Source organism: Castor canadensis, chromosome 1 (assembly GCF_047511655.1).
Source record: "Castor canadensis chromosome 1, mCasCan1.hap1v2, whole genome shotgun sequence".
Taxonomy (NCBI): Eukaryota; Metazoa; Chordata; class Mammalia; order Rodentia; family Castoridae; genus Castor; species Castor canadensis.
The window spans coordinates 138,093,707-138,112,531 of NC_133386.1; the positions used below are offsets into that span (position 1 = coordinate 138,093,707).

The following is an 18,825-nucleotide window of genomic DNA, read 5'->3' on the forward strand; positions in this document are numbered from 1 at the left end:
TCAAGTCCTTACACAGTTGCATACAATGGCAATTTTTCAACTATATAATTTTTCATCAAGGAAGAAAATTTATCTCAGAATCCTCTAGTATATCTCCTTCATCTCCCATTGAATTAGATCTAGCCATGTGCCTGTACCATACCAGAAGAGAAGCTGGAAAGTGTGTGTGTGTGTGTGTGTGTGTGTGTGTGTGTGTGTGTATGTGTGTTGTGTATTGTTGGACAAGCAACTAATAGTGTCTAATACTATGTATAAGATGAAATTACTGGAGCATGATGATGCATACCTGTAATCCTGGTACTCAAGAAGCTGAAGCAGGAGGATTGTGAGTTCAAGGTCAGCCTGGGCTCTGTAGAGAGACTCTGTCCAAAAATGATCCTCCTCCCCCAAAAAGGTGAAATCACAGTCCTCCTTCAGGCTTTTTATCTCTCAGGGCACAAGAAAAGCAGTACTTTTTTGTGAGGCAGACACACTAATGGGCTTCAAATAACAGGTCCTGCCAGGTTTCAGTGGCTACTTGGGAGGCTGAGATTAGGAGGATCTTGGTTTAAGGCAAGCCCAAGCCAGTAATTTGAGAGACCCCCATATCCAAAACAACCAAAGTAAAATGGACTGCAGGTATGGCTTGAGTAGCAGAGTATCTGCTTTGCAACTTCAAAGTCCTAAATTCAGTTCCCAGTCTTCCCTACCCCCTCCAAAAATAAATTAAAGGTCCACTTTTAGTTGATCAAACAAAACTACTACAGGTATTTTGAATATGCAGCTGCCAAGCGAAGCCTGTTCTCTCCCATTGTTCCCAGATTTTACTTATGAAATCTGTTTTTGGCATCTTTTTCATAAATAATATTTAAGAATTAAGAGTCAATTTACATAACATGTTTTTTGGGTGAGATTCTCTTTCTCCAAAAGGTTCTTACCCTTACTTCTCCAAATGCTCAAATCCTATTCACTCTTTGAACATAGTGAAAAAAAATCTTATTTAATTTATTCAGCAAATATCTGTAACATGCTTACCATGTAGCAAGCACTCTTCTTCAAGACTTGGGGAAATAAGACATGAACTCTGATCCCATGGAGGTTAAAGTCAGGGAAGACTGGCAATTAACACTGGCAATTAGGCTGGGCATCTGTGGCTCTCGCCTGTAATCCTAGCTATTTAGGAAGCACAGATCAGGAGGATCATGGTTTAAAGCCAGCCTGGGTAAACAGCTGGCAAGACCCTATGTCAAAAAAAACCCAACACACACAAAAAAAGGGCTGGTGGAGTGGCTCAATGTGTAGGCCCTGAGTTCAAACCCCAGGACCGCAACAACAACAAAAAAACCCCAGTGACCTTTAAATGATGGGAAAGAATAGGGGACAATGGGAGGATAGGCAAGAATGCTCACACTGTTGGGGGAGATGACAGCTTAAATGTTTGTGTCCCCCTCAAACGTCATATGTGAAAATCCTAGTCACTAATGTGATTGTATTGAGAGGTGGGGGTCTTAGGAAGGTGATGAGGGTCATGAAGGTGGAGCCATCATGAATTGGACTAGTGCCCTAAGAAAAGAGACCCTGGAGAGCTCCCTTGCCCTCTTTCCCATATGAAGACACAGTGAGAAGATGATTGTTTATGAGTCAGGAAACGGTCCTCAGCAGACACTAAATCTTCTGGATTTAGTGATCTTGGATTTTCCTGTCTCTAGATTTATGAGAAATAAATGTTTGCTGTTTAAACCGTCCAGCCAAAATGGACTAAGACAACTTCTTTAAGGGATAACTGAAGGATGAGAATGAACTGGGGAGAGGAAAGAAGGAGAAAAGGTAGAGAAGTGTATGTAGGAAATTATGGAGGTGAAAATGATGGTAAAAGTGCTCTTTAAACCCTACGCCAGTGGCTCAGGCCTGTAATCCTAGCTACTTAGGAGGCAGAGATCAGGAGAATCTTGGTTCGAAGCCAGATCCGGCAAATATCTCTCAAGACCCTATAAAAAAAAAAAAAAAGAAAAGAAAAATCACAAAAAAGTTCTGGTTCTGGTGGAATGGCTCCAGTAGTAAGAGCGCTTTCATGAGGCTCTGAGTTCAAACCCCAATGCTGCCCCCCCAAAAAAAAAAAAAGGGAGAAAACAGACTCCTAATTCCTTCTTCTCCAAACTAATTTTTCCATGTGCTGAACCCCATAGCACTTAATATGCAACTGTCAGACCATAAGATCTCTGAAGGTAAAACATATGACTTTGAGGCAGAGAGTACTTGACAAATCTGAAGGAAGCTTCAGAGGAGAATAAGGCTGTATACATGTAAATGCGAAATGAAAGTTTAGCTGAGTCTTGGTCGAGTGCACCTAGAGTGCCATCAACCCTGGAGGCTGAGGCAGGGAGATTGTTTAAGACCAGGAGTGGGAGTCGGCCTGGGCAACAGAGTGAGACAGGTCTTTTAAAAAAAGGAAGAGAAGAAAGTTTAAAATATTTAAGGTCTGAGGTGCACTATACAGTTCCTAGAGAAACCCAAACAGCAGGGATGAGTTGATCCATAAAATTCTGGAGGAAGTACAAAGTAATTTTAATTCCAATCCTCAGATGCGACTTTAAAAGCTATTCCAGGAAACCTGAAAACCTGGTATCCATCATAGAAAAAACAGTCACTAACTTTTGTTTGTAAGAGCTTTTAAAATAAGTTTCTTGATATTAGCTGTTCTTTGTTTGCAAGGGTTCTGGGTTACTGTTGGGGAGGGCCCCATCAGTTCTGACAAGTTGCTTGTAAAATAAAAAGAATTGCTTTTATTTGAGGCAGGGTCTTGATATGTAACCCAGGCTGGCCTCAAACTCAAGATCCTCCTGCCTCAGACGCCTGAGTGGGATTACAGGTATTACTACCATACTCAGCTTAAAACCAAATATATAAAAAAATGAAATGTCCATGTCATGACTCAGGTTTTTGTTTTTTCACTTCGTTTTATTTATTTTAGTCTTCTATCATTCCAATTTTAGTATGTGTGCTGCCAAAGCGAGCACATATATTTTTATTTTAGATGCATGTTCCAAAACATGCATCTAAGTCTCTGAGTTCCTCTGAGTCTGCCACCTGACTCAGAGGAATGGGAAATTTCTTTGTTTTTTTTAAGGTACTGGGTATGTGCATGCTAGAGAAGCATTCTATCACAAGCTACACCCCCTGACTCAGGGAGCAAATTTTGATAGAGAAGACAGTATTAGGATATAGTTGTTTTCTTGATAGGCCAGAAAAGATACCATTTTAAGAACTTCAATTCCTTTCAATTTATTACAGGTCAGCAATTTATCCCTAGGATATCCTAGCCCTATCATTTCTAAATCTAAGTAAACAATTATTCCCAGATAATGAGAAAATGTATCTAAGTGAGTTTTGTGAATGATAAGATACTATGCACAAATGTAAGTACTTTTTATTATTAATCTGGGAATAATTCTGACACATTTTTTAAAGGGTCTCCTTCAAGGGCAGAAGTTTCTTTTTTGGATCTGTGACTGAAGTTGTGCAGACACCAAACTCTCTAATTTGATGGTTCTTAGCCTTATATCTTTTACTGATAGACTTTATTTGGAATAGTTTTAGGCTTACAGAAACATTAGAAAATTCTCATACATGCTTCCTGTTTCCTCCATTAATACCTTACATTATTAAGATACATCTGTAACAATTAATGAATCAATTGTATAGATAAAGAGGAGGGAAAGTAAATCTACCCCATACACACTTCAACCCAGGCCCTGTGCCTGGTCTGTATTGTGACTGGGAAGACATGGGGGGACGACAAACAAACAAACAAACAATTAATGAATCAATATAATACAGTAATTAACTAAGTCTGTTCAGATTCCTTTACTTTTTCTAATATCCTTTTTGTGTTCCAGGGCTTCATTCAGTTGAAAATTTGCATTCAATTGTATTAGTCAGTGTCATGTTACTTGTCCACATTATGCTTACTTCATGCCCTTTTTTCTTGTTTTTTGGTGGTACAGAGGTTTGAACTTAGGGCCTCATGCTTGCTAGGCAGGTGCTCTTAACGCTTGAGCCACTCTGCCAGCCCTCCTTTTTCTGTGATGTGATTTTTCGAGATTAGATCTCAGGAACTATTTGCTTGGGCTGGCCTTTAACCTTTATCCTCCTGATCTCTGCCTCCGGAGCCCCTTGTATTACGGGCATGAGCCACCAGCGCCAGGCTAGTTTGTGCCTTTTTTATATTCCTCTTGGTTGTGACAGTCATATTGGATCATGAGCCAGATTGAAAATGTGTATCCTCTCCACAGAAAGATGAACAAGGTCCAGGTGTCTAATTTTCAGAAACTCTGCTTTAGGGGGAAAAGGCCATCTTTGAAATATGCCCTTCCCCAAACACAACAATGGGATCGGACTTTGAGCACATGATAAAAGCGAGAGCACACAAGGAAGGGGTGAGGACAGGTAAGACACCTAAAAAATTAGCTAGCATTTGTTGCCCTCAACGCAGAGAAACTAAAGCAGATACCTTAAAAGCAACTGAGGCCAATAGGAGAAGGGGACGAGGAACTAGAGAAAAGGTTAGATCAAAAAGAATTAACTTAGAAGGTAACACCCACGCACAGGAAATCAATGTGAGTCAATGCCCTGTATAGCTATCCTTATCTCAACCAGCAAAAACCCTTGTTCCTTCCTATTATTGCTTATACTCTCTCTACAACAAAATTAGAGATAAGGGCAAAATAGTTTCTGCTGGGTATTGAGGGGGTGGGGGGAAAGGGAGGGGGCGGGGGGAGAGAGAGAGAGGGAGGTTGGGAGTGAAGGAGGGGATGGGGGCAGGGGGGAGAAATGACCCAAACATTGTATGCACATATGAATTAAAAAAAATAATAAATAAAAAGAAAAAAAAAGAACTATGCCCTTCCCCAAATTTGGGCTCTAATTCACGCTTTCCCTCTAGTTTGTTGTGTTGACCCTTTGCAAGTTGTTTCCCTCCTATGTGGCCTCAGTTTCCCCATCTGTGACATAAAGGGTTTGGGTTACAGGATATCTAAGCCCATTTCTGGCGAGAAAGAAGATGGGCATTATCTGGAGTTATCAACACTTGAGAACAAGATTGGCATCAGAAGATCAAGCCCTGGATCTGCCAGGAAGGGGATGCAGAGCTTCACTTGAAAAACCCGGCTTCCATTTCATGGCTTTATGGATTCTGCAAGTCATTTCCTCCCGCTAGGCTCCAGTTTCCTCATCTACAAAGCAGGGAGGCCCTGCTTCGGGTAGTTATGAAACTCCTGGGAGCAACGGAGGAGAATTATATAGTAAGATGCCATGTGAGGAATTACGATGAGAAAGGATGGAGAAGCTGAGTGAAGGGCGGATCTGAGGGATGAGGCGGGGCTGAGGGTTTAGCAAAGAGGCCCCTATTACACATCTAAGGGATACCCGACCCCACCCGCGTATTGTGCGGGGCGGGGGGTGGCATTCCACTTCTATCTGGGCTCCGCCCTCGCCCCACCTTCCCTTCCCTCCTCCCTTCCCCCCTCAGGGTGTGACGCGCCACACTTCGAATGGCCGCCATCGTACTCCGCTTTCCGTAGTTGGAGGGCCGCGCGCGCTCTCGTGCCGCCAACTCACTCTCTTCTCGGCCCGCCCTCGGCCTCCTCCGATTGGCTTGTGGAGTGAGTGACGTAAGTGCTCCAGTTTCTCCCACCCTCTGCTCCCACCGCCTCCTCGCTTCTCCCAACGGGTGTGGAAACCTAACCTGCCTTGTCTTCGTTGAGAGGGAGGAGCCAGGAGAGCTGGCTAGACCAAGAAGGCACTGCGTGGTAGCGCGCACGTACGGACGCACGCACGCCCGCCGGCAGCCGGCGAAGCGGCAGGCTCGCTCCCGAGTTCGCCTCGCGCCGCGCCAGAGGCTCGCGCACTCAGCAGGTTGGGCTGCGGCGGCGGCAGCTGTCGGAGCCGAGGCGCTGCGTGTGAAAGGTCCCAGACGCATCTGCGGCGCCGGCCTCGTCACACTCCGCCCCCCTCACCCCTGTCTTGGTGCGGGGTGTTGAGGGAAGGGACGACGCAAGCCTTGAGCACCTCGACACCGCCCTCCTTTCCCTTCGCAGCTGCGGGTCTCGCTTGGTGCTAGGCGACTCCGCGGGGAGGCGGCGGCGACTGCCTGTGTGTGTGTGGCCGACGAGCCCTGCTCCGTCCAGCCTTGCTGCTCCGCCCGGCCCTGCAGGGGCCGAGAGCTCGGCGCCCGCCCTTCCGCTCGCCCTTTGCCTCAGCGCGTTGGAGCAGCGTCGGTCCGGGAGGTCTCTGGGCTGAGGCGGCGGCGGCAGCTCCTTCGGCTCCATCATGTCCGCGGGCGGAGACTTCGGGAATCCGCTGAGGAAATTCAAGCTGGTGTTCCTGGGGGAGCAGAGCGGTGAGTGCGCGACTCCCCCGCTCCTGGCAGCCGGCCGCGGCTTCCCCGCACCAACCCCAGTGCGGCCCTTCTGGCGGCCGAGGCTCCTCGCCGGCCCCGTGTCCGCGCCCCGGCGCAGCCCGGCCCTTCACCCCGTCGCGCTTGTGCCCGGGTCCCCTGGCCCCGGCGGTCCCCGCAGCCCGGCCTCCCGTTCAGCCCTTTCTTCCTCCGCTCCCTAGGTCTCCCCTACCCCACCCTCATTCCGTGCCTTTTCCGGTTCTCCGCCCCTCCGCTGGGAACCGCGAGGAGGGTGGGATCTGGGCGTTGTTTCCCCCTGAGGCTGTCCCCGACTCGTGCGGATCTCCTCCTGGAAGGTGGGACGTGGTGGTCGGAGGTTAGATTTTCCACGAGGCGGGGATTCGTCTAGGTTCTGTCTACAGTTGGTGTACCTGAACTGGAGGCGACTTGGAAATGAGGTGGTTGCGGGCAGTGGGGTGGCGTTGGCAGTGACGATTTTTGCCCCTTGGGTTGGGTTGTGGCTTGTTGGAAAACCTCATTTTCTTCTCTTTCGTCGCTGACAGTTCTTTTGGCAGTGTTGGTGCTTTTTTGATCCCTGCCAGATGCTATGTCATGATCGTTTTACTTGGAATTTTTCATATCCCACCTCTCCTTTTTCTCGTTTCAACAAGAAACGGCGTTGGATTCTCTTCAAGGTGGTGCAAACAGGAATACCTGGGGAAATGTTAATTTAATGTTATTAATTTCTTGAATATTTTCCAATTGTGTATTTAGGATTCATGTGAGAGAAGGCTTAGAATAGTGAACATCTTTGTTTTGTAGGATTTCCTTTGGGTAATAGAGTAGTAATAGATTCATCATAAAGTTGTCTAAATTAGATTTAAATCCATTTGAACTAAATGATTGTTTTATATCTAATATTTCATGGTGTCTAAATTAGATTTAAATCCATTTGAACTAAATGATTGTTTTATATCTAATATTTCATGGTGTCTGATGAGTAAAATTGTTAATGTCATTTACCTGATTAGGGTTCTACTGCTGCTGTACTTTGTGCTAGATATGAGATCCTAATTTTGTGATGTGGTCTCTAAGATTACTTATTGCACTAACGCAGTTTTATGCAGTGCTGTTCAAACTTGACAGTTATTCAGATTGTCACCTTCTGTTTTTCTCACACTTTTCATGCCCATCTTTAAAAATTCAGACTTTGAGAGATTAGTTCTAAGTCATCAAGCATTGGATACTTACTTACTAGTTGTCTTAAGTTGGGTTATAGAAAAGCATTAGTCTTTGTTTTGACTGGAAGGCCTATAACTGAAACAAAATTGTATTAGTTGGAACTTGTGTGTGTGTGTGTGTGTGTGTGTGTGTGTGTGTGTGAGATTATAGTGTTTGAACTCCTCTTTACATGCAAAGCCGGCAGTCTGCCACCTGAGTCATATCTCCAGTCCCTTTTGCTAGGTATTTTGGAGATGGGGTCTTGCAAACTATTTGCCCTGGCTGGCCTGGAACTGCTATCCTTCCTATCTCAGCCTTCCAAGAAGCTAGTATTACAGATGTGAGCCACCAGCACCCAGCACTAGCTGGAACTATTTTTCCTGGAGGTTAATACTACTTGCAAAATTTCCTCCAGTTGGTCCTGGGAAATAATTTTTCTTCTTTCATGCTTTTCTTACCCTCTTAATGGTCTCCTTTGCTTATGGGTTTTCCTTCAAGATAAACTCTTAGGGAGGGGTTGGGGGCAGGGGGGAGAAATGAACCAAGCCTTGTATGCACATATGAATAATAAAAGAAAAATGAAAAAAAAAAAAAAAGATAAACTCTTTTCCTTAGGTGACTAACTTGGTGGAACCTGTGGAGTTGTTCCTGGTCCAGCTACTGTTAAATGGTAATTTCAGAACAGTGCCATACATAAAACATAGCTTATTGGCCATTATTGATAAGTAGACTCGAAAGTGTTCATTGTGCACTCTAGGGATGTTATTGTCTGCCTTATGTTGTGATACAGAGCTATTTAGTTTGCATGGAAAACCCATTAATCTCTCTGTCTTGGAAGTTTTTAGCATGAATATTTTTCCCCCCCCTGGTGGTACTGGGATTTGAACTCAGGAACTCAGGACCTCAAGGTTGCTAGGCAGGAGCTCTACCACATGAGCCATGCCCCCAGCCCATGAATAGAGATTTTAACTTCCTAAAGTATCTGCATGTATTTTATGGCTTATTTCTTTTGGGGGGGGGAAGAAAAGGTGGGACTGGGGTTTGAACTCAGGGCTTTGGGCTTGCAAAGCAAGCTCTCTACCACTTGAGCCACACTTCCAGTCCACTTTGCTCTGGTTATTTTGGAGATGGGAGTATCTCAGGAATGATTTGCCCAGGCTGGCCTCCATCCTCCCACTCTCAGCTTCCCAAGTAGTTAGGATTTACAGGTGTGAGTCACTGGCACCCAGCTGCTTTTTTTCATTTTTATTTATTTGTTTATATTTTGAGACTGGGTATCACTATGTAGCTCAGGCTGACCTGGAACTCAAGATCCTCCTGCTTTAGCTTCCCAAGTGCTGTAATTTCTTACTTTCTTTACACCTTTATTAACTCCTCCCCTCACCCGCTTCCCCTCCTTCCCACCTTAAGCCTTGTTAGATTTTTTTTTTAAATACTTTATATTTTTAGATTTACAGAAGATTTAAGAAGACAGTGCAGAGGTTTCATTTATACCCCTTCACCCTGCTCCCAAGTAACATCTTATATTAGTATGCTATTGAAACAGTTATTGTTATTGAAACAATATTTGATGTGTTTATTAACTAAAGTCCGTAGCTTATTTGCATTTCCTTAGTTTTCATTTAATGTCCTTTTTCTGATTCAGTTTTCTTTCAGGAAACCACATTACATTAGGTTGTTATGTCTCTTTAAGCTCCACTAAGTGTTTCTTTAGAGTTATGTTTACATGCTTTTTGCTCTATGGGACTGGGAGGTTAATTATCTTTTGCGATTACTGTATTGCTAAGTAATGCCATCCAATACTTCTGAATGAAAAATTGATCTCTATTTTCATGATCAGTGTCTGTATTATTCTTACGCATTAGCAAAAGTCTGTAGAATCTGTGTTATGTTGATGTAACTGTTCATGAATTATTTATTTTTAGGTCTTAGAATTCCACAAGCCAGCTTTCAGAGACTGCAGTTGTGGCAAAGTCTTCTTTATTTCCCTAATAGCAATTACTGCATTTATAGTTTTGTTTTGTTTTTGTTTTTGTTTTTTATAATGTGTTTTTCATCCGTTTCCCACAGCAGAATGCAAGTCCCATGAAGATAGAAACTATCATCATCTTATTGGTCTGGGGACTTAAGTGGTGAGGCCTTGTTCAATCCCTACTACCACCAAACAACAATTAAAAAAAAAAAAAAAAACCTGTCATCTTTGTTCATTGTGTCCCAATTGCCTAACAAAATGTCAGTGTAAGTAATTGCTCAGCAATATTTGGTGAATAAATAAATGATGGTTGAATATAATAATAACCAATTAGTAGCATCTGTTTTTTTTGCTGTGGTGAAATCTACATTTTCCCTTACGCAATTAATACTTTAACTTTTTTTTTTTTTCCTTTTTGTGGTACCAGGGCTTGAACTTGACCTCACTCTTGCTAGGTGGACACTCTACCACCTGAGCCACTCCCCCAGCCCTTTTTTGTATGAGTATTTTCAATATAGCGACTTGAGAACTGTTTGCCCAGGCTGGCTTCAAACTGGGATCCTCCTGATCTCTGCCTCCTGAATAGGTAGAATACAGGTGTAAGACACTGGCACTTGGCTAACAATAATATTTTATATTTAAATCATTTGATTGTATATAAGAATTCTCCAGGTGCTGGGGGTGGGGGCAGAGAGAGAAAACAATTTAGAGGTTTACCCATTTCCCTTAAAAAAAAGAACCTACACTTCCCCTCCCCCCCCTTTTTTTTTTTTGCAGTTCTGGGGTTGTACTCTGGGCCCTGTGCTTGCTATGCAGGCATTCTACCACTTAAAAGCTACTTTCCAGCCTTTTGTATTTTTTATTTGAGTTGAACAAAAATGGGCCTTTTTGTTGTTGTTAAAGCTGTTAAATTATTTGCTATTAATGTAACACATAAAAGTATGTTAGTTTACTGGGGGAGGACTGTGGGAAGGGGGAAGGAAGGTTGTAAGAGGAGTCTTGCCCCAGCAAAATTAGTGAGACAACTGTATCCTATTCAAAATTAATAAAAAGGGCTGGTAGAGAACTTTCCTAGCAAGGGTGAGGCCCTGGGACTTTGAAGAATGTCATTAAATGGTTTACAGTAGATTTTACTGTATAAATAATTATTACTGATTACTAGGAGATTTCATGGCAGGGTGAAGTGCATACCTAGTACTGCTTCTCTTCTCATTTTATATTGCCTTTTTTTTTTTTTTTTTTTTAGATCTTTCTACATCAACTCTTTTGAATTGCACTACACTAAGTAGGGAAATAGTGTCTTAGTATCTGAGACCAATACCACCAAACACTTTATATTTATTATAGATCACTGGTTCTCAAATTGGTGAGGACCCTAAAGAGCCCTGTATATGTAGTTTATATCAATATTTACTAGATTGAAAATTAACTTGGAAAATTAAAAAATAATTTAATACATTAAGAATAATAGTAATAAACCTATAACATGTTAACATAATCCCTTTTTATGAAAAAGAACTACTTTGCAAATCTCTGATGTCTGTACTTTTTTTTTGGTGGTGATGGTACTGGGGTTTGAACTCATGCTTGCTAGGCAGGCTCTCCTACAGTCACTCCAACAGACCATTTAATGTCTGACTTAATAGAAGACAGCTGCAGTCTCATAACTGCTTCTGCATTCAGTCTGTTATAATATCATACATCAGGTAGGGTTTTAGAAACTCCATTATACACTCACAAAGGAATAAGAGTGAAAAAGCCATATAGCATCTTAATATTACAAAAACTGTTTGGACCTCCATAGGGTTTATAGGCCCCCTAAAGGGTCTTGAAGGAGTCAGTGAACCCCACTTTGAGAGCCATTGAGTTGGATAGTATTGAGCAATTTGTGTCTTCTTGCCAGTTATGTATTGCTAGTTAAGAGACTCAAAGGGAAATGTTTTTCACATCTCCCCCTCCCCCAACCCAGTTTTTTTCTGTACTGGGGCTTGAACTCAGGGCCTTCACCTTGAGCCACTCCACCAACCCTATTTTTGTGAAGGGTTTTTCTAAATAGGGTCTCCCGAACTATTTGCCTGGGCTGGCTTCATACTGCGATCCTCCTGATCTCTGCCTCTGGAGTAGCTAGGATTATAGGCATGAGCTACCAGCACCCAGCTTCTTTTGAAACCTTAAAATCTAACAGTAGAGCACAAAGTCTGGGTACCATGTATTAGCACTGGCCACTGACCTTTGGCAAATTTACTTAACATTTCTTTATGTTCCAGTTTCTTTATAAGAAAAGGACAAGCATTAAGTCTTATTAGACCTATCATATAGAGTGAATGTGAATAAATTAGTTAATAAATGTAAAGTTTTTCTGAGAGCCTGGCACATAGGAAGTGCTTAGTAGATATTTTAATTTAACAAAAGTTTATTGAAAACTAGTAGTCAAGGGGTTTGATAGAGCCTATTCGTAAGGAAATTAGAGGGAACTCAGAGAAGAAATTCATAATATTTAGTTCAGTATTATATAATCTACAGTGCAATATAATAAAAGCTTTTAGTACTACTGAAAAAAGTACTACTAGTGAAAAAAGAAGCAATAGTAGGTATGCCATTCTTCCTGATATTACATATCCTAATTATGTAGTAAAATCCACTGCAAACACTTTATTGATATTCCTAAAATTATATAATACGTTAATGTTAGTATTTTTTTCTCTTCCAGGATTTCATCTAGAAAATACTATGTTATATTTAGTTGGTAGGTCTCCTTAGCCCCTTGTTGGCTTTGACAAACTATAGATTACTCTTAAGTTACTACCTCCTACTCTTAAGAATCTCCAGGAAAACAATTTTTTTTTTAAATTGCAACCAGGTCTTTCTATATTGTCCAGGATGGTTTCGAACTCTAACTCTTGGGTGTAAGTGAACCTCTCGTATGCTTCCCAAGGAGGTGGGACTACTACCACACCCAGTTAAATTTTGTAATTTTTAATATAAAACTTCATTATTTTAATTTTTTTTTCTTCCGTACTGGGGTTTGAAAATGGCCTCACGCTTGCTAGCCACTCCACCAGTTTCATTTTTATGAGATAGTCCTATTTTTTGAGATAGTGTCTTCTTAACTATTTGCTCGGGCTTGCTTTGAATTTCGAACCTTCTGATCTTTGTCTCCTGAGTAGCTAGGATTATAGGTGTGAGCCACCAGTGCCCAACTAAAAACCATCTTTTTTTCTTTTTTTTTTTTTTTGGGTTGGACTGGGGTATGCAAAGCAGATGTTCTGCTGCTTGAGCCACGCCTCCAGTCTTAAAATTCTTTAATCTAGTCTTATGCTACATAGTTGAGGTTTTCTTATTTGGGAGGTAATACTTTATGATAAATACAACTCCAGAGACAATCAGGCTTTGGTTAATCTTGATCCCGGTATTTTCAGAATGACCTTTGGTAGTTTTTTATAAGCTTGCCGAGCTTATCTCTTTTCCTTTTTTATATGACATTTATTAATATGGCAGTGTTTTCTTTCTTCTTTGAATATAAATTTACATCGTGGTTAGGTCAATATTTAATGCTTACATTATTGTTATTAGGGAAGTGATATTCATATTGGAGCCATGTAGCATATTGATAACTTGTACTCTTGCATAAGAGTATAAGTTTTTTTATACTCTTTTTTGTTTGGTTAGTTTCTTTGTTTTCCTTTGTGTTACTATTTGACTTGCCTTTTTCCTGTTTAATTAATATGCATATTATTAATTTATTCTTACTTTTTACCAATGATGTAAATCCTCAGTCTGTAAGACTGCATCAGTTGTTTGCTCATTTCATTCTCCTTGGGACCTTATTCCAGACCCTTCTGACCTGTCTTAATCTATACTAGTTGCCCACCATGACTAGTGTACAGCTGTTAATTTGGTATCTATCTTTATCATCATTCTGAAATTTTCTTCACTTCCTTACGATTGGATCCTGTGTTCCCTAGATTATGGGTTTTCTTTGTTGTTTTTATTTTCTCATTGTATTGAACATACCCTATAGTAGGCAGCTTCCTAATAAAGGGAACATGAAAGAAAAAAAGGATTTGGAACTTGTGTGTCTGAAAATGTATTCATATAACCCTTACACTGGTAAGTTTGGTGGGTTTAGCATTCTAGAGGGGATATACAGAAGTGTTTTCCTTTTATCCACAGGGGATATATTCTAAGAAGAATGGATGCCTAAAACAAAGGCTTATACTGTGCTCTATATATACACTGAATTCTATATACACTGTACATACCTATGATTATGTTTAATTTGTAAATTAGGGATAGTAAGAGATTAATGATAGTTAATAAAATAGAACAAGTATAACAATATACTGTAATAAAAATATGTGAAAATGGTCAAAATACCTTATAATACTCTTATTTACCCTTCTTGTTGACTGAGTAACTGAAACTGCAGAGACCAAAACATCACATAAGGTGGTACAGGAGCAGAAATCAAAGCCTCAGCTTTGGTTGAGGGAGGGTATGGCTCAAGTGATAGAGCATCTATGTAGCAAGTCGAAAGCCCTGAGTTCAAGCCCCAGTCCTCTGAGGGTGATAAAAAACTACCTATGGGGCTGGGGAACTACTATAGTCTTACTTCAGAAGTTTGAAGAAATTAATGTATTTCCTTGTAAATTACAGTGCTGATTGTGCTGAGTCTTGTTCTTTTGACACAATGATGTACCTATTTTCATTTTATGTGCTGGATACTAGGTTTACATCCCTTTCAAACTGAAGACTCATGCTGTTTAGATTGTTTTCCTTCAGTGTGAGATCAAACCTTGGACCTCACATATGCTAGACTCTACCATTGAGCTACATCCTCAGCCCTGAGCTGTCTAGTATAATTTTCTTGCTGGGCGCTGATGGCTTGTGCCTCTTATCCAGGTATTTGGGAGGCAGAGATCAAGAGGACTGAGGTTTGAAGCCAGCCAGGGCAAATAGTTCATGAGACCCTGTCTCAAAAACATCTAACACAGAACAGGGCTGGTGGAGTGGCTCAAGGTATAGGCCCTGAATTCGAGCTCCTCTCCCCTCTCCTCTCCTCCCCCTTAAAAGCACGTTTTGTCAGCCAAGGCAAAAAAGCTAATGAGACCCCATCTCAAGCTGGGCATGGTGATGTGAGTCTATGATTCCTGTACAAGAGGATCACTGTCCAAGGCTGATCCTGGGAAAAACAAGAGACCCTATTCAAAAAATAATTAAAGCAAAAAGGGCTGGGGGTATGAATCAAATGGTAGAGTCTGCCTAGCAAGCACAAGACCTTGGGTTCAGAACCCTAGTACTGTCTCCTAGCCCCACCCCCAAAACACATTTTATAAAATTAATTCATTTACAACTGCACTCAATAGTAGCATTATTTACAGTAGCCAAAAGGTAAAAACAACTAAATGTCCATTCGCAGATGAATAAACAAAATGTGATCTAGGGGTTCTGAGTATAGCTCAGTGGTAGAATATTGAGGCCCTGGATTTAGTCCCTAGCACTGCAAAAATAAGAAAAAGCAATATTATACATACAATGGAAATTCTGACACATTTTACAACATGGATGAGCCGTGTGGACATTATGTTAGGTAAATAAGCCAGTCATAAAAAGACAAATACTATGTTTGTTGGTGGTTTTCTTTTCGGGGGGCAGGCAATACTGGGGTTTTAAACTCAAGGCCTCACACTTGCTAGCTGGCCACTTTGTCAGCCTTGCTTTTTTATGTTGGGTATTTTCAAGATAGGGTCTTGAGAACTGTTTACCCAGGCTGGCTTTAAACCTTGACCCTCTTGAGTAGCTAGGATTACAGGTATGAGCCACCAGTGCCTGACTTTTTTTTTTTTTTTTTTTTTTTTGACACAGAGTCTTGTCTTGTACCCCAGGCTGACCTTGAACTCAAAATCCTGCTTCAGCCTACTTTTTCTGGGATTATAGGTGTGTACCACCATACCAAGATTACTGGTTTGTTTATTTACTATACTGGGGATTGAACCCAGGGCTTCACACTTGCTAGGCAAATGCTCTACCATTTGAGCCATGCCCTCGCCATTTTATTCTTGTTTTATTTTTGATAGTACTGGGGTTTGGACTCAGGGCCTCATACTGCTGGAGCCACTTTGCCAGACCTCTTTAGGATTGAGTGTTTTAGAGATGGGTTTGAACCTCCATCCTCCTGATCTCTGCCTCCTGTAACTAAGATTACAGGCTTGAGCCATGAGCACTGGCTTTATTTTGTTTCTGAGATAGGGTCTTAGTAATTTTACCCTGACTGGCCTCGAACTTGATCCTTCTAACTCTACCTCCCAAGTAGCTGAGATTACAGACATGCACCAACATGCCTGGCTCTATTGTATAATTTTTAAAGTTAACGAGTAAGCAAAAATCAGTTACCTTGTTTTGCCATTGTGCAATGGCAGAAGCATTATCCAGACACCCTACATAGATTTCTCTTTTGAAATAAAGTCAAAATTCTTCTGCCTAGTTAAAAGTTTTTCAGTTTGGTTTTTACCCTCCCATCTCTAATGGTGCTCATCTTTTCTTTTTTTTTCCTTTTGTGGTACTGGGGCTTGAACTCAGAGCCTCGCACTTGCTGGGCAGGTGCTCTACCACTTGAGTTATTGTGTTAACCCTGCTCATCTTTTACTGTTCTTACAAAGCCTAACAAATGCAAGGCCCTGAGCTTAAACTCTAATACTACTGAGAGATAGACAGACAGAGAGGATATTTAATTGATGATTTTTAGAAAATAGTTTCAGTAGAGTTTAGAGGAATAAACAGGCAGTAGGTATGTTAATTTGTGATTTAACTAAATTTTTTTGTGTGTTTGTGTGGTACTGGGGTTCCAATTCAGGGCCTTGCACTTGCTAGGTAGGCCCTCTACCACTTTAGCTATGCACCCAGCCTTTTTTTTTCCCCCTGCTTTATTTATTTTTTAAGTAGGGTCTCGAGTTTTTGCCCAGGGCTGACCTTCGACCATGAACATCCTACCTAAGACCTACATAGCTGGGATCACAGGCGTGCACAACCACGCCTAGCTTGTTAGTTGATAGGGGGTCTTGTTAACATTTTGCCTGGACTCACCTCAAACCTTGATCCTTTTGATCTCTGCCTCCTGAGTAGCTCGGATTATGTTTCAAGGCTCTTAAGATATTTAAAAATTTTTAATTGTGGGAAATTTTAAACGTAAAAAGTACGGAGAATATCATCATAAGCCATCATTAACGCTTATTATCAGTAACTGTCAGTTTATAACTTAATCTTGCTTCATCTATATAGCAGCTCCCTCATCCCCCTTGGGTTATTTTTTCATTTAAAATTCTCTTTATTTTTTAAATGCTATTTGTATATATTAGTCGTACAGGGGGTTTCTTTGTGACTTGTCCATATTTGTGTATGGTGTATCCCCTCCCTCCTTAAAATGAAGGTTTCAATGTCAGATATTTATACATGTATAGAAAATACATAGACCATATTCACCCTCTTCACTTACCCTTCCCTTCTCAGTAGTACCCTCCCTTTATCATGACTTGTTTTACCTTCCTGTCCTGTATTATCTGTCTGTTGTGCCTTGGTGTTTTACCTGTAAATAGATTGTACTTTAATCAGCTAACCACTTTTATTAGTCTTCCTTACCTTTTTTCCCCTACCCCATATTGTTCAGCAGTTTTCAGTGCATTTTGTTGTGTCTTGTTCCTACACAGATGCAGTGTATTTCAATATTGTTTGATCTCTATCTTTCTCTTCCTCTTTCCCTCCTCCTGTAGTCTCCTCTAACAGTCCCACTATTGGAAAAATGTTGTATGAATGTGTTATATGTATGTATTTGTATTTGGGTCTGTCTTCCACATATGAGAGAAACGTCCTTTGTGTTTCTGGCTTACTTCACTTAACATGATCTCTAGTTCCATCCATTTACCTTCAAAAGACTAAATTTCTTTCTTTCTTTTTTTTTTTTTTTTTTTTTGTAGGGGACTGGGGTTTGAACTTTCAGTCCTCACACTTGCTAGGCAGGCACTATTACTGCTTCAGCCACTCTGCGAGCCCTTTTTTATGATGGGTTTTTTTTTTGAGATGGGGTCTTACGAACTCTTTGCTTGGGGCTGGCTTCAAACTGTGATCCTCCTGATCTTTGCCTCCTGTACAGCTAGAATTATAGGTGTAGCTAGCCACTGACACCTGGCTCATTCTTCTTTATTGCTGAATAATATTTGATTTTATATATACCACATTTTCTTAATCCGTTCATCAGTTGTAGGACATCTGGACTGTTCCCATGGCTTGGCTATTATATATAACGCTGCAATAAACATGAGGGTGCAGTGTCTTTATAATGTCCTTTGAATATGTGCCCAGGAGTGGTAATGCTGGATCATATGGTAGTTCTATTTTTTAGTTTTTTGAGGAACCTTGATACTGCTTTCCATAGTGGTTACACTAATTTACACTACCACCAACAATGTATAAGGGTTTCCTTTTCTCTGCATCCTCACCAACATTTGTTGTTGTTGGTATTCTCAATGACAGCTATTCTAACTAGAGTGAGGTGGAATCTTAATGTGGTTTTGATTTGTAATTCCTTTATGGCAAGGGATGTTGAACATTCCTTCGTGTATTTTTTGGCCATTTGCACTTCTTCCTTTGACAAAAAATTTCTGTTCAGTTCATTTGCCCATTTCTTCAGTGGGTTATTTATTCTTTGGGGGGGTGTTTTGGTTTTTTGTTTGCTTGTTTTGTTTTTGGTGTTGGGGTTTGAACTCATTGCCTTATGCTTCCTAGGCAGGCGCTCTACCACTTGAGCCACTCCACCAGTGCAAGGGAGTTTAGTTTTTTGACCTCCCTTGTAAATTCTGGTTATTAATCCTTTGTCAGATGTATGTATAGCTAGTGAAGATTTTCTCCCATTTTATATGCTTCCTCTTCGGTCTGGTGACCTTTTTCTTTGCTGTACAGAAGCGTTTTAGTTTCATGTAGTTCCATTTGCTAATTCTTTCTCTTACTTACTGAGCTATTGGAGTTATATTTAGGAAGTTATTCCCTATACCTATATATTCCAGTGTGTTTCCTATTCTTCTGGTGTAGTTTCAAAGTTTCAGGTCTTACATTAAGGTATTTGATCCACTTTGAGTTGACATTAGTACAGGGTGAGAAATGGATCTAGTTTCAGTCTTCTTCATACAGATACCCAGTTTTCCCAGCATTTGTTGACGAGGCTCTCTTTTCTTTATAGTATGTTTTAGGCACCCTTGTCAACAATCGG

The 18,825-nt window shown here is 41.0% G+C and overlaps 1 protein-coding gene and 1 pseudogene across 5 annotated transcripts in view; both read left to right on the plus strand.

Annotated features, from left to right (window-relative positions):
* The first annotated feature begins 3,607 nt into the window (after positions 1-3,607).
* Positions 3,608-3,767, plus strand: LOC141416693 (small nucleolar RNA SNORA51; annotated as a pseudogene).
* Positions 3,768-5,893: 2,126 nt separating this feature from the next.
* Positions 5,894-18,825, plus strand: part of Rab6a (RAB6A, member RAS oncogene family) — a 62,708-nt gene continuing 49,776 nt past the window's right edge. Inside the window, exon 1 of one of the 5 annotated variants that reach the window (XM_020176714.2) lies at positions 5,894-6,376. In XM_020176714.2, coding sequence (XP_020032303.1) covers positions 6,307-6,376 — 70 coding nt within the window. In that variant the 5' untranslated portion in view covers positions 5,894-6,306. Of the gene's footprint in view, positions 6,377-6,636; positions 6,730-6,752; positions 6,832-18,825 lie in introns of those variants that run through there. The other 4 variants (XM_020176713.2, XM_074083441.1, XM_074083438.1 and 1 more) reach the window with 4 other exon arrangements.